Source organism: Prenolepis imparis, unplaced genomic scaffold (genome assembly GCF_030444845.1).
Source record: "Prenolepis imparis isolate NDT839.2.m4 unplaced genomic scaffold, iyPreImpa1.0 SCAF_4, whole genome shotgun sequence".
Classification (NCBI taxonomy): domain Eukaryota; kingdom Metazoa; phylum Arthropoda; class Insecta; order Hymenoptera; family Formicidae; genus Prenolepis; species Prenolepis imparis.
In genome coordinates, this window is record NW_028141162.1 from 12,364,963 (window position 1) to 12,380,864 (window position 15,902).

General features: G+C 36.0%; 1 protein-coding gene across 1 annotated transcript in view; it reads left to right on the plus strand.

Moving 5' to 3' along the window:
- The window catches only part of Cad87a (cadherin 87A), a 95,426-nt gene that overhangs the window by 44,688 nt on the left and 34,836 nt on the right, over window positions 1-15,902 (plus strand). The window contains exon 3 of the mRNA XM_083036310.1: window positions 9,045-9,262. Within this exon, the coding sequence (XP_082892436.1) occupies window positions 9,045-9,262 (218 nt within the window). The remainder of the gene's footprint in view (window positions 1-9,044; window positions 9,263-15,902) is intronic.

A 15,902-nucleotide genomic window follows, 5' to 3' on the forward strand; every position in this document is an offset into this window, starting at 1 on the left:
ACATGAATTCGCATTGTCAATAAATTCCTGACTGACTATAATATTTTTCTTTCTCGTGCAATTATTTTATCTGTCCTATAAAATAGGAAGATGAAAATTCTTAAAAAATTTATATTTCTTTTTATCAATGCATTTTCTCGAGCATTTTATTAATTCTTTTATTCATAGAATCCACTTGATTTGCATTAAAAGAAAAAATTTTCTATCTCCATTGATTATAAGATAAGAAAGGAATACAAAAAATATTAAAAAGTACAAAAATTGATAAAAGCCAATATTTTGCAGCCGATTTATTTTAAATTTTTTATTTGATTCGCGATATTCATACGATAATTCAGTCATTTATTGTGAATCACACTAAATGCATGCCTGCATGCCTGCATTTAGTGTGATTCGTGTCATTCACAGGGATATTAATTGCGTTATTGAATAGCTTCGTTGATTCTTAAAGACCGATCGCGAAATGTCAGTCTTAAACACGATAAAGTAACACGGTGAAATTTATCAGCGATTATTTCGCTTCGACAACTTGTCGCACAAATTCTTTAACGAACGAGATTAATGATGCTGTCGTCTGAAGCGACTGTAACAACAAGACTGAAACAACAATGCAATGTAAAATTTGAATTTATTTTAACGCTTCTAGAATACGGTCTGTAACGGAACGTGTGAAGGTAATCGTGTCAATTATTCTTGTACGGCATTTATCTCGCGCCTTTCAACTTTTACAATGGCAATCCACGTGTATGATTTTGTAACACGCCCGCCATTGATTCCGACTTCCATTTACACCGGAAACGTAATCGGAATACCCATATATCGCGAGTGCGTATCTCACTCCAGAGTCCTTTTGTCCATAGTCGGATTTCGTCGATTCTCGACGATAAATTGTATATGAAGCCCGTAGAAGAGCGAATAGATTTGATTCCAGGACTGTCAGATAAGCGAAATTCATGGTGGGGCTTCGGAGAAACGAAGAACGAGCGCGATTGTAGAGTATCGACAATTTATTTTCCTATACTCGCAGTAGAATGTGTACGTAAGTAGTACGAGTCGACCGCAGTACCTACGGGAGGATACCGTCCTCTTCTCGACGGAGCGCGTTCTGACTTATACATTAAGCCACTGGCATTTTAGCCGGAAAGACGGGAGATATTTTGCAAAATTGATATACTCGAAAGTAATATTGCCGCGAATAATGAATCTTATTTCCGCGAAAATGCAATATTATTTAATATTTTAATTAGATTAATACAAACGGCGGTGCAATTCAGAAGCGATATAGAGGAGTATTCGTATATTCCCGCGAGCCTAGATGTAATATCGACGCGACCACTCGCTCTCCCGCGAGGAAGAAGCTGCATCTCGAAAGAAGCTTCATTCCACGTATCGCTCATATACGGCTGCAACCTGAATTTCTCTCGGTGCGCGCCGCCATGTAGGGACTAGAGGGATACCGTCTAAAAAACGCCAGCCACCGACGCATTTATCCTCGAGCTTTTCCGAGAATCCACTACGACGACGACGACGATGGGGTTTGCTCGTGCACTTATTCGACGATATACCGCCCACAAGCTTTCAGGAGAATTGCATTAACAAGTCTAAAATAATTCCTCGACTCACGTAGAGTCTTTCCAGGATGCCAAAACGAATCTCGTCTTTAACTTCTCTCTTTCTCTTTTCATCAATTTCAAGCGCGCCTACGATCTTGCAAGGAATTGGCACGCAATTATTATTCGTGTTATTCCAGAAAGAATGTTAATAATGGTACGTGTATTTTATCGCTCTTTTAGATACGTGTAATATATGTGATTTGCAATAATTTTTTATTTGTTTTGTTTATTTTTTATTTTTAATATAAGTATTTCTTTAAAAAAATTAAAAATGTATCTTAAATAATTTATATGTATTTTATTAATTTCTTTTTATATATCAAAGTATAAAAAATATTTGAGTTATTATACTTTTCATTTTGCTTCTTATGTATATTCGTCATCATATTCGCGTAAAAATTTGGTACTATTTTGCCTATGTGTCTCGGTCTTTTTCCCTGTATCCATTTATCTTTCTCTTTCCTCTCCGCCCTTTTTTATTTGCGCTTCTCTCAAGCAGTTTCGGCGGAGCACTTTGCCCGATAGTGAGACGAGACGGTCGCGCGTCTTCCGAAAATCCGATTTCCGTCACGAGCGAGCTTAAGGCGATCGGTCGATATCGCGGGATTACTCGTGTAACTGCGGAGTGCTACACAGGGATGCACACAGCTCCCGGTTTCCGTGTCGGAATGGTCATTTTTCGAGATAGACGCCGGCGCGCGCTGTTTATCCAATTCCCTCTTCTAATGCATCGGACGTCCTTTGGCTAATGGCGCGGCAGGATCACGTGGCGGTAGCTTCGTCGAATTTCAAATAGGTTTTCTCATGTTCTACGAATAAGAGTGGTTACTCGCGATTCCTTCTTTCCGCGTCACGATCCGAACGATAACATTAAACATCGAAGAGATCGAAGATCGAAAGTCGCATCTTATCAGTTTGCGAATCAATATTTTACAAAGAGTTACCGTGAAGAAATAGAATCGATAAATAAATAATTTGGAAATATAAAATATATTCTCCATTTTTCGAAACGAAAAAGAGAACAACTTTGTTTAATTCAAAATTTTTATAAAAATGTAATATTAATTTTGTTACTCATCTTTATCTGAAAACAATGCAGATGAAAGATAAATTAGATTGCATTTTTAATTTAATACCGAAGACATCGAGATGAACAAATTTTATTTTTCATTTTTTAACTATACTAGAACGACACAAGCGCCATTCTTCGATTTTATATAAAAAAGAATGATATTTATATATAAAGTTTGTTTAAACTTGATTAATATTTTTTTACAGGAATCAGCTGATTAAAGCGTTAATTTGTTAATTAAATTTTAAAATAATAGTATGTAATAGAAATTATAAAATAATATGTTTTAAATAAAATGTTATAGTACCTACTTTAAACTCGATTAATATTTTTTGACAGAAATCAGTTGATAACTGTCAAAAGATATTAATCGAGTTTAAAATACTATAACATTTTATTTAAAATATATTATTTTATAATTTTTATTACATACTATTATTTTAAAATTTAATTAACAAATTAACGTTTTAATCAGCTGATTTCTATAAAAAAATATTAATAATGCGTTAATTTGCTAATTAAATTTTTAAATAATAATAGGTTATAAAAATTAAAATAGTAATATGTTGTAAATAATATATTATAATGCCTTATCTGCGATAAATATTTTTTGATAGAAATCAGCTGATAACTGTCAAAAATATTAATCGAGTTTAAGGAAAATTATAACATATTATTTAAAACATAATATATTATTTTATTTTATTTTATTTTGGACAAACTGTTAAACTGCTAATCCTCGCGATGACAGCTGCTCGATGGTATAAGAATATGCTTATATGCTAATATGCTATATGAATATAACGCACAACGCGAATCGAGACAGCTAATTAGCATCGCGGAAAAGCGACAACAGTGTCAATAATATGCCTTTTTTAGAAAGGGATTAGAGTCAATAATATTTTGGGGATTAAGAGAATATTTTCTTTCGCATGTTCCAGATTTTTTTAGATTTATTGATTCGAAATAAGAATTCACCGAAAGATCTACTTGTTTGTTACCAATATGTGAAGCTACGAGATGTTAATAGCGCGATCGTTTAAACGACTAATTTATTCCGGTTTTTAAAGTCCGACTTTTCTCGTTTTCGTGGGAATTTGTGAAAACCAGAAGTAACGAAACGGAAGGGGTATCGCGCGCGTTGAATTAATTGTTGGACATCTTAGCGGTACGATAACACCGGAGGAACCTGTTAATTTCCTGCCGCGTTGAAAATACGGCTATTTTATGGTAATTAATCTTAAAGCGAGATGTTACAGGGTTTTTATATCTTAATTATGCATCGTCTCGACGTAATACATTTCGACTTAAGCTGTCGTACTATTGTCAAACTATAAATAAATTTTGAGAAAGATTATATCAATAGAATTATATGTATATATTAAAAGAATTATTTTTGCAGCATTTTGCATTATAAAGATGAAGGATGAAATGTAAATGTGAACATAAAAAAACTCTGTCAGTGATATTAAATTTTAAAAGTTTTAACGGTTCAAATAAGATTTTTTTTCCATCGTCGAATTTTAGATCTGAAAATAGCTTCCAAGACAACTTTAAATATTGAAGAAAAATTCAATTTGTGACAAATTATCGAAAATGAGAACATAATGAATTATATATTTTTAGATATTATCTCTCTCACACATATATTATTTGAATATATTTGGTCGAAGGAGAAAGATAGAAAGAATATTAAATATTCAATTTCAATCATATTGCAATCTTATAAATTATAGAAGTAAAAATCTATGCGTTTCTCAGAATCCACCAGATTCTAAAAATATCTATCTTGTAATATAGACGTCGACGTATTTGACTCAGATAAAATGAAGCTAATGGTTTCTTCTTTTATATCAAATGGTTTACCATTCTTTTTTCGGATCGTACGAGTCCTTTGAGAGTAACAGACGGAATCAATTTCTAATAGTTTCTTTCATCCTGTCTTTTACGACGCATTCTTTTACAGGCAAAGTATAATGCCGCCGCATGGATATTTGTTTTTCAGATTTATTTTCGTATTTCGATGGAACTAACGCGCGATTTGAATTAGGTATGAAACTCAACGTCCCATAACATTTCATTAATAAATCTGTCATATTATTTATGCATACATTTCCATCTCTAATTTACGAAATGTCATACAGTTTCTTCAGTATTCGTATTTGAATGTATATTGCAACCGTCAAAAAAAGCAATAATTTACTCCAAGCAAATTAGCAATCTCCGAGAAAATCCAAAATTTGCCGCGACAGAAATATAAAAAAAAAAATGTTATATATGCAATTGATATGATGTATTATGACAGATCACTGCAACATTATATGTGTGCGCCAGTGTATTTCAATCTTAGCAAAGATTAATTTTCGTCTTAATTTCTGAACATCGATTCGCGTTAATTCAGTTACTTTTGATTCTGACGACACATTAATCTTTCATATTATGTCTGCATATATGTTTGCTATCGATTTATGTAATGAGTATTAATAATTTATTGCGATAAAAATAAGAACACTCACAAGATTCTGACACAAAATTTAGCGGAAATAAATCGATATTTTTAATCAAGAATTTTAATAAAGCGCTACATTATTAAAATTAAATTTTCGCTTTTAATATAACATTTATGAATTTCGATATTACTGTAATTGTCATAAAAGCTTGAATCACTCATAAAGTAATATTCATAAAGCAGATTTAGGACGATCGTCTCGAGAAATCTTTGATCTCGCGCGGTGTGAAACGGACGCACGTATCTCAAGATACGCAAGATACATTGCCAACTTTACGGCTAATGGCGCGACGAGGAACAGGACGGTCGACAATAACGCGGTTTATGTGAAGAGCGGATCATAAATGCGCCTTAAGGAACGTGCAATAAAAAGGGGCTCGCAACGCGAAAATTGTTCCTTATCGCACGCGCGAAGGGTTGTCCCTGTAAGGATGATTCGGAAATGGAAAAGATTAGTGAGGGGACTTTAAAAGGGAGAAAAGAGAGAGAGAAAGAGAGAAAGACGAGGTGTGAGATCGCAGCTTCGGCCACAATTGCATACGATTCACCTCAGAGAGAAGAAATCGCGCTTCAGCCTTCACTTGACTTCTCGATTTCCGTCAATCTCTATAATAACCAGCTTTTTTCGCAATCCCGAAAAGCGGCGCCGATTATTTCACGAGTTTTCGCGCAATGAAGACGAAAATTGTAGCAAGACTCTGAGTAAATCGGTTTTAACGAGTCGCAGTGATTTGTGAAACGCGTACTTGTGTAAAAGGGCATGGTGGAAAAACGTTGCAGAGGCGGTCCCTCTTCCTCGCGCGTCCGTCTTGAAAATTTATTTACTCTGCGCATAGTTTGGTTCCGCCTCGGTTCCATTCCGTTCTCGACGTTTCAATTAACGTAACGTACTTTTTTCCGCGTATGAAAGAGAGCGAGATGGTCTCTCGGTGATGGTGCCCCTTGATTCTCGCGCGAGATAAGGATGTGAAATGTAGCGGCGATCCGGAAAAATATCGGTCGAAAGTTCGACCGATTAATTCGGGATGGAGATGTGCGGAGCTGCGCAAAGCCGGTAGTTAGCGACTGAAATTTATGATAATTCGGTTATTTGCGTCATTCGCGATGCTCTCGATATCGCGCGACCGCTGCCGCTCGCTCGGTCTCGTGAAAGAAAAGTTCGCGTCTCTCTCATTTTCTCGAATCCCTTATTTGAATTTACAAAATGCGTTTGAAGGAGACTCCGCTCGAGAAAAGTTACGACCGCTTCTCTCGTTTGATGGAACCGCCGGGAAAATTTGTGCGTACAACCGTCGCGGGTTTCCAACACAGTCTTACTTCTTCGATGCAGCGGACTTTTACTAGACTCTGCTTTACCTTTCCTACTGACGAACTTGTCGGAATCGTACCTGAACCTTTCTCCCGGATGCTTTCTGATTTTCGCGAGAATAAATCAAAGTAATAAGAGAGCACCTATCTCTATATATAATCTATTCAGTCTGTATACAGTCATATTTATAACAGAATATATATATATATATATATATATATATATATATAAAATTAATATCTAACATACTAATTACTTAATACATATATAATCTATAGTTAAATTACTTTCAATTATTTCTTAAAATATTTTCTTATTTTCGTAAAGAGTATTGTATAAGATTTTTGACACATACAGAGTGAAACTCGCTACTGGAATTATTTTTGTCAATTTTATCACGCAAGCGCGTCTCTTAATATATTGAACAATTATTTCGTTATTATACTTTTGATGGTGGAAATAATATTATTTGTGTAAATGTGTGCTCGCTTATCGCACGACAGCTCGCTATTAAAAAAATATCATTTGACTCATAATCCTTTAATAATTATCAGATAATTGATTCTTGATTATTATCGATTATTCATTGACCCGTAATACATCATTCGATTTACAAATGCAACGACTTTCTCGCTGAATGACAATATGATATAATGATGGAGCAACGGCGTTGCATCACAGTAAGCACTTTACCGCTCAATTTTCCTATTTATAAGCGATGCGTGCAGCTCGTATAAAAAAAATCTGAGCTCGTTACGGTGGCATCGTAATAACAAAATTCTAAGCGAAATCGTGAATCCGCGACGATCAAGAAAAGAACGGGATCGCGCGATCGCGAATGTCGTTATCCTCTTAACGCTTATCCTCGAAGAGGCTTCTCCTCGTCGCGAAAGAGAAAGAAAAAAAGAGAAAAAGGAGAGACCGCAACTGCAGTTCCGCAGTATCCTCGCGTCGAATAGGGTCTGTAAAAAAGTATAGCGTGCCCCGTTGCGGACGACCTTAAAGTCCGCGATGTATCTATTACGTCCGCCACAATTTCCGGCTAGAAGCTGCGGAAGTTCGGAAAGAAGTTTTCGCGGCTACGGGGGCCACTTCGTATATACGCCCCAACTTGGTAATAGTTTTACGACTTTTCGGGCTTACGAGGTCGAGCCCTGCGCTCGCGTCGAATTAGCGACCGGGGACCTCCGAGCTCTTTTGAGTCCCGAAGTACTGTGACCCGCCGCGAACAAAGCTTATCCGACGTTTCCCCGGGAATGAGGTGATTGTACAGGGTGTCCCGCAAACGATTTTATCCCTTTCCTCTGCAGACACCTTTGACCACCGAGTCAAAATTTCCTCCCACTTGCGACTTTGATACTGCGAGAACTTAATAATGAAAAGAGTGACAGAGAAATGCTTTATTGCAGATTTTTTTCAAATTTAGATTATATGTCGCTTAAAAATATAATGAAATATTGTGAGAAAAAAATCCTTGGTTCTTTTAAAAAAATTTTTACTAATGTATATGAAGGCATTCTATCTAAATTTCGATGAAATATTGCTTAAATATCGTTATTGTACATTTTAACAACTATACTTTCTTTGAATAATAAATAATATTTTCCTTTTTTCAGAAATACAAAAGTTATTAAGTTTCAAGCTCCAAGAATCCATTTTCCGTAACATTTATCTTTCGTGACCAAACGTTCTTCCCCCTTGCAGCTTTCTCTCAGCACGATATAACGATATAATGCGACATAAAAACCGGAAAAGCTTCTGACGATGCGATATATTTTTCTTGTTTAACGCACTGAATTGGGGATATTCCGTATTGATTGCGCGCGTCGCAAAAGGAGCATGAAAACCCTAAGCTCCGGATTTCACAGCGAAATTGATTATCGGCAAGCGATATTGGCACGCAAAAAATCGATTTCCGCGCAACGGATACATCAATCATAATCTGCTTAGCTCGTGTAACGGTAATCACTTTAATCGATCCGACAATGGCACAATAAATGTATAGCCACGATACTATATGCAGCATCTTAAATAATTGTGTATTCACTGATTGACCCGATACAAAAATTGATTATTTTATCGAGCTTCTTCGTAGTCGAATATCAACATAATTGTAAACGAAAATGCAGAAATATGTTTCTCTAAAATAAAATAGAATTATTGATATTTTTGAATATAAAAATTCACATTGCATTAATAATTTCGTATTTCTTGTTACGGAATAATTTACAAATCTACAGATAAATTAATATTAAATTAATAAGATTTTCTTATATATACGCGTTTTTAATCTTTGAGTTTTTCACGTTCTTTGTTTCATAATTCAGAAACTCCATGTTTCTGTATTTTCATGACATTTCATTTACCAGTAAGAAGCAGCAGCTTGCGAGGAACAGAGTTAACGAGAGGAATAAATAAACCTGCTAAAGTAAACAGGGGATTTCACAGACCGTGTGTGAACAAAATATATATATATATATATATATATATATAGCCAACAACAAACTCTCGAAAACAAACGTTTCTTTCTTATTGTTCTAGCGGGTAACAACGTGAACGAGCCACCTATCCTGGAGGCCGGTGGATACCCCACGGGTTTGCCGCTCTCGGAATCGACCAAGGTCGGGACAGAGGTGTTCGTCCTCAAGGGTCACGATCCCGAAGGCTCGCCGGTGAAATATGGCATACAACTCACGGATCATTTCGTTGTCAACCCGCGCACCGGTGTCATCACTCTGGCGAAGCCGCTCAATCGCGAGGTAAGAAAAAAAAATGTCGATTGGTTTAGGACGGCGAGGCGATCTTATCGAAGGGAAAGCTTGCGCGCAAATTGCATGCAACCCTTATTTGAGCGACCAGGGTCGATCTTATCTCGCTTGCGACGCTCGAAGCTCGTATCGCAATATTTTACGTGCAGCTTCACCTATATCGTTTATCTCCACTACTTTGTTTTTTATTTCTCATTTTCCTCTAAATCTTAATATAGACTGATATAATATAGGCAGAAAAAGAAAGAGAGAGAGAGAGAGAGAGAGAGAGAGAGAGAGAGAGAGAGAGAGAGAGAAGAAAAATTTATTACATTTATATTAGATTTTTTTATTATTAATCGATATTGATGAAGACGGTTTACTTTATTAGGATTAAATCTTTGAAGATTATTGAAAAGAAGCAAGTCAAAATCACAAGGATTATTTAAAGTGATCTATAAAATTATTAGTATTTGGAATACATATATAATTGCCTTTCTGAAACAAACCGAATCGAAGGACGACAAGATAAATTTAATCGAGTTTAGGTTTAAATGAATGCAATCTAAGTTAAGGATCGCGTGATTCTTTGAATCTTTTTTTCTAAATTAAGACTGGAATTGCAAGCTGATTAAGGTAAAAGGAAATCGACAATTAAATTTAATTAACCAGGACTGTAGCCGGAAACTGATTAAAAATGTATCTATTGGAACAGTTGATTACTTCGCTCTACTCTTGTTAAATTCATCCTGTTTGGTAAAGTTTCCTGTAGTACATGTTATATTTACATTACTTGCAGTACTTACATTTCTGTAAAGTAAACAGCGTCATGAATACTGCTTATGAGGTTCATGCAACTACTTAAGCCCTAAGAGGGCACGCTTGAGTTTGGAGACAGTGCCTTTATCTTCAGCGTGTCTTCATACCTGAAATGCAGAGAGCAAGTAATTAGTTGTCATCAAACATATAGTGCCGAGGATATTAAATACTTAGCACTTTAATTGCGTTGTACAAAATAGTATGAATTGAGTAAAAATTTTTAAAAAACTTGCGATATTTCAGTATCAACGCGTAATTAATTCGGGATAACATAAAATTATTGAATATTTTTTTCATTTATTTTTCTTTTCATAAACTTATCCTGCATTCATGTTTTATGCATGCAAAAAAAAAGAAATGTTATCACTATCTCCGAACGAATTAATTATTTGTGTATCTTTTGTTTCGTAAAATCGAAGTTGAGATGTAAATCTCATTTCTCCATTTTTGTGCATAATCTCTAAATATTTTATATCGCATTAATTCTTATCATATCATAACTTATTATATCGCAAACCACATTTCGTTTATTGACATTTACGAGCTTGTCTAACGTTACATTTATTTTGCAAGATCGCCAAGTGATCGAATAATGTATATAGTATACGCTATGACATATTCATGTTCGACTACACGTGTTGCAAACGGCGCATCACTAATTTACAGAATTTAGGTTTAATCCCATCTGATCATATCTCTCCGAACCATAAATATTAGCCCGAATCGGTGCGTGGAGGGATCGATTGATTCGAATATGTTATAAGCTTCGATGCGACTAAATATAAATTGGATGTTATTTGTACAATACAATTTCACGGTTATCTCGGTGTATTCGTGCGCATATTTTTACGCATTCTTGCTCTCTTAAAATAAACGTATAATTATTTTTTCACGCATCGCGATTGTTCGACAAAGTGAGAATTCGAATGCGATACCGGTCGATGTTTAATATTAGTCATAAATAATTTTCGCAGAAAATATAATTTTTTTTCACGTTTACGGTTTTATTTTCGTACACGAGTCATCTTTAATAATTGGACAAAAAAATTATAAAAAAAATATTCGAAGAAAGATATTTTCAAGAAAATCGAACTGCAATATTACGCGCCGAAGATTACGAATGCTCGCGGATATTTGGCACGAAGCACCTGCGCCGCTGCGGACTATAGATTCATCTCTTCATTGTAACAGTCGATACAATCGGCAATAATTCGGAAACGGGCTTGTCAGCTCCTGGAGCGTGAAACAAATGTCGGAAATTTTCCGTCGCCGTATGTATATAGTATATACGTTGTCCGCGGTGGATTCCCAATGGCGTTCGTTCGATCGCTGTCGCGCAATCGACGGCATTTATACGCCCGGTGCTCGATGTCGCTCAATGCGATTAATGCGATTACGTTGTCCCGGGGACACATAATGCGACTGCCCGTGGATTTTCGTGCGTTGACCCGCCTAGCGCGCCGATCCCCATTGATTTAATCTAGCTAAATAGGTTTGGGACGGCTCGCACGCGCTCGCGCTAATTCCCGAATGCGTGTATAATACGAGCGTGCATTAGGCGAGATTCGCGCCACGTCTCTCTTTCATGGTCAAAATTAATAAACGGCCACACTCGAATCTCTAATCCGTTTTGCCGTACGAGACTCTGTACGTGCAAACGTTTGGTGAAACCTGTTTCGATGTAATTATCAGTGGGAATAATTAGTGCGCATAATTTCGTTATCTTTGTGATTTCACCTGCGAAAAATAACGCTCACATGTCGTTTCGCGCGAATAAATTTATCAAACAAATATATAATCTATTTATGAAGGAACAGTGAAAGATAAATTTTCATAACTCTACAAAATATTAAATTATCGGTAAATGACTAATGCAATTGACTGCACTTTTTTATAAACTTCTAACTTTTATTAATGAGGAAAATTTAGGAAACTATGCTTTTAATCAGCCGAAAAAATCAATTCTTATGTTCTCTCTTTCACCGGAGATAGAAATGTTATATCTTTCTATATATAAATAATAGTATTTTTTTTAAATAATTAATACGATTCTTTATGATCTATTCTTCAAAATCTATTCTGTCCAACTATTTACCGTGTACTATGTCTATTCTCTATTGCCATCGTTAGAGATTCGGCAAACTGAGAGCCGGCGGCTTGGAACCGCCACGTCTTTTTCGTCTCCCAAGGGCGTGCCACGCCGCTTCTAAAAGTCGTGAAAAATCAACGCCGATAAAGTTAGTCCGACAAAAGTTTCGAAGTCTCCGAACCTCAGGCGAGCGATATACTAACCGACAGCCAATCGTAGATACACATTTGGAAGTTCGGAATCCCGTAGACGTTTCGCGCAACGTTTCATCCGCAATTTCGCGAATTACTCTGCGAATCCGGCTCTTGGAGATCAGATCAGGTGGACTTTGACCCCCCATATTTTTAAATATTATTATTATATTTATAAATATATCTTTGAATTGTTGTGATAAAATTATATGACAGGATTTTGAGGCGGATTCTGTAGATTGAACAATATTAAAATCAGACATTGTTTTAAAAGCGTGCGGTAAATCGGTAAAATTCAAAGCTGCATTATATTATACATACATTAATGGTAATTATTTTATCAATGATGTAACATGTTATTTTTGTATTCATATTTATTACTTTTTATATATGATAATCCTTGAGAAAGAATATATATATTTTCATGCTCGTTCTTTTCCACGAATAATGCAAGTAGTTTAGATTTACATTTTACGTAACAAAGGAAATTTTACGTGCGCTATACGAATTCGCCTCTCAAAGGCGAAGGAGCGAGGAGAAAACTTGCATATTGCAGAAACGTCGTGCAACTCGAGAGATGCTGCGCGATGTGTGTGCTTGGCGATGGAGAAATTAACCAAAGCACGTGCAAGACCCGCTTGACTTTACAACGTGAAAGGATTTCCGGGTTCATTTGACAATGTGTCTAATTAACACCGCGAAAAAGAAAAGAAAATGGAAGGATCGAAAACTTCTTTAATGAAAAAAAAATAGTATCTCGTATTTCCAGAACCGGTAATCGATATGTTCTCAAATCGCGATAAATGTTTTTTAACAATAATAGTTAAAAAAAAATACCTGTTGCCGAGAGATATGCGTGACGAGTATAAATTAATGTGAATTGATTCAAACAAAGAGAGTCACGCTTAGAAAACATCGATAAAATTAGAAAAATATCAACGGAGGAACTGCAACAAATAATAAATGTGTATATTGGAGGCTAGCCATGCTATGTAATAACTATTTACTCGGGAACAATTAAAAATAATTGCTTTCGGTGGGAAAAAAATATCGAGATAGCGAGCATGGACAAATCGATTACCCGGAGTTCGCTCGTTTGGTACCAACATTGGTATCCCCTTTTTTATATTTTATTTCTAGTATCATATTTTTGTGCTTTTTTTTCTTTCTCCCTTTTTTTTTTTTTTTTAGTGTATTGGGGACGCGAGTCTTTTGATTGCGGCATCGAAATAACGGGCGCAAAAATCTCGACGTTCGTCGGGATTAATCGAAACTGTTCATCGGGTACAAAGGCTGCAGAAAAATCGCAGTTATTTTGATTCCCCTTTAGTTTCTGATGGATAGCAACGCATAGGAAAACAAACGGTTCGCTAACGTTGTTTCGCGGGAACAATTGGACTGGAAAATAGTGGCGATGCAGCGTTACTGCTTTAAGGGGAGACAGGGCATTTCGGTCAGACCGCATGATCATGCGAACTACGTGATTCTCGCTTCGCGAGGAGCAGGTAAACGCTCGTGTAAAATATCGCGAACGCGAACTAAAAGCGATTATTACGCGCCGCCTAGCTCCGAGGGTTTTCGCGGCCTGGTTTAATTGCAAAAATATCATCACCGCGAAATGGAAGCGGCGAGATGACGGAACCCAGAACGTGTTTTGTATGGTACACATATACACCAGGTTTTTACACCTATTATAATAATTTATGATGTATAAAATTGCATAAAATGTAATCTATTATTATTTCTCACCGCAAACCACAGAATAATACCGTATTATCTTAGCGACTATCCATATACCTTAATGCAGGGTCACACCATTTACGTGACGGACTTTCCCTTCTCAGGAGCTCGTAAGCTCATTAGCTGCGGGTTACTGTCCTCTTGCTCAAGAAGACTGAAATAACACAGTTGTAAAACCACGTCGTGAATGAGTAAACGGCGCTCACGTTCTTTCGTTAATTTCACCATGGGCCTTTATCAAATTTTGAGCTAAATTATTCTACAAATTATACAAGAGTGTTTCAAAAATGCCGTTAAAATTCCGACGACGCGTTCCGAGACATACTGCACAAATATAAATCTATATTTATTATACATAAGCGTATTCGTATCGAAAAAAGCTATCGCGCATCAGGATGAAAATAAATTGCTAACTACCTGTTATAATTATTGATATAAACGATAATCGATTTGATCGGAAAGCAATGCGCCAGTTAATTATCGTTCTCTCTACTGAACGACCAATTAAACGAACGTTAACGTAAATAACGTTTGATAACCGCGAATAAAACATGATTGTGGGCTACATCACGGTCAACCATATGCAAATACACCACGGTTGTTCGCGACGGTGACAAATTCAAGCCTGTGTGCCTGGATTTGTTGTTTAACAAAGTTTTATTGTCGACGTCACAAGTTATTATAGCCATTCGCAAACGTCGTCATTTCTCTCGTCGCGCTCGCGCTGGAAACGCGTTTGTCAAACTTGCTCGAGATGAACGCGGCTGTGCGAAGCAATAAAGCTAACTGCTAATTCGATGTTCGTTTGGGAATCGAGCTGTTATTGCTGATCGGATCGCGATTCGATTACATTGGGGACGGTAGCGATATTTTTCGGTCAGCGAAATCATGATCGAGATCGCTCATTGAGATTAATCTCGCCGCGAATCGCATCAGAGAAGCATGAATGTACGCGAATATATCCACTGCGGAATATTCCGAAATAAGAAACGGATCTTTTACACGATTGACGCAATTTTTTAATGTGTCGATAAAGTATAATTATTATATAATTATGAGTATGTAATTCTAGTGAAAGGATCTCGTTTCCGAAACTGATAAATTCCTGCAGCGATTAAACTGGGAATACGATACGACTAAGCACACGTATTTAACGTATTACAGCGATTATAATATAACAGTGCTGTTAATTATGAACTAAGTCGTAGTCCGCGACATGTAACCGACTATTTCACGGCTAAAAGTGACAGCGTAAATTTCGAGGTTCGCACTTGGCGGATGTCCGTATTTCTGCATGCGTTAAAATGTAAATTTATTTACATTCGTTTTTGTTGGTTCCTAATATTTCATCAAAGTATCAAATATTATATTCATCAGAGAACAATACAATATTATCGTGGGCAATTATTTTTTTATTATATATCATAAATATAATAAAGCTACATTCTCTTAAATCTTATTTCAAATGTACTGAATTTGAACAAAGCTGTAATTCAATAATTGCAAATTAATTTTTCATTTAACAAGTTTAAAATAACAAGGATATATAGTCTTAAAAATTAAAAAATTGTGATGATTTTTTTTTAGATTTCTACTAATGAAAAATATACCTCAAAATAATCAGAGAATCTGTCAGTCGGATTAAAATTGTTAGTTCTGTACACACGAAAGCAATTATCATAATTATACGTCTGTTAAATCAGAGAGATAGAGGAGAGGCAATCGAGATTTTCGTTCGACGAGGGTGCGAAAATAAATCGCGAACCTTCGCACTCGGCTTCTCGGGGTCTCGAGAAATGGCGAGCATTTCGAT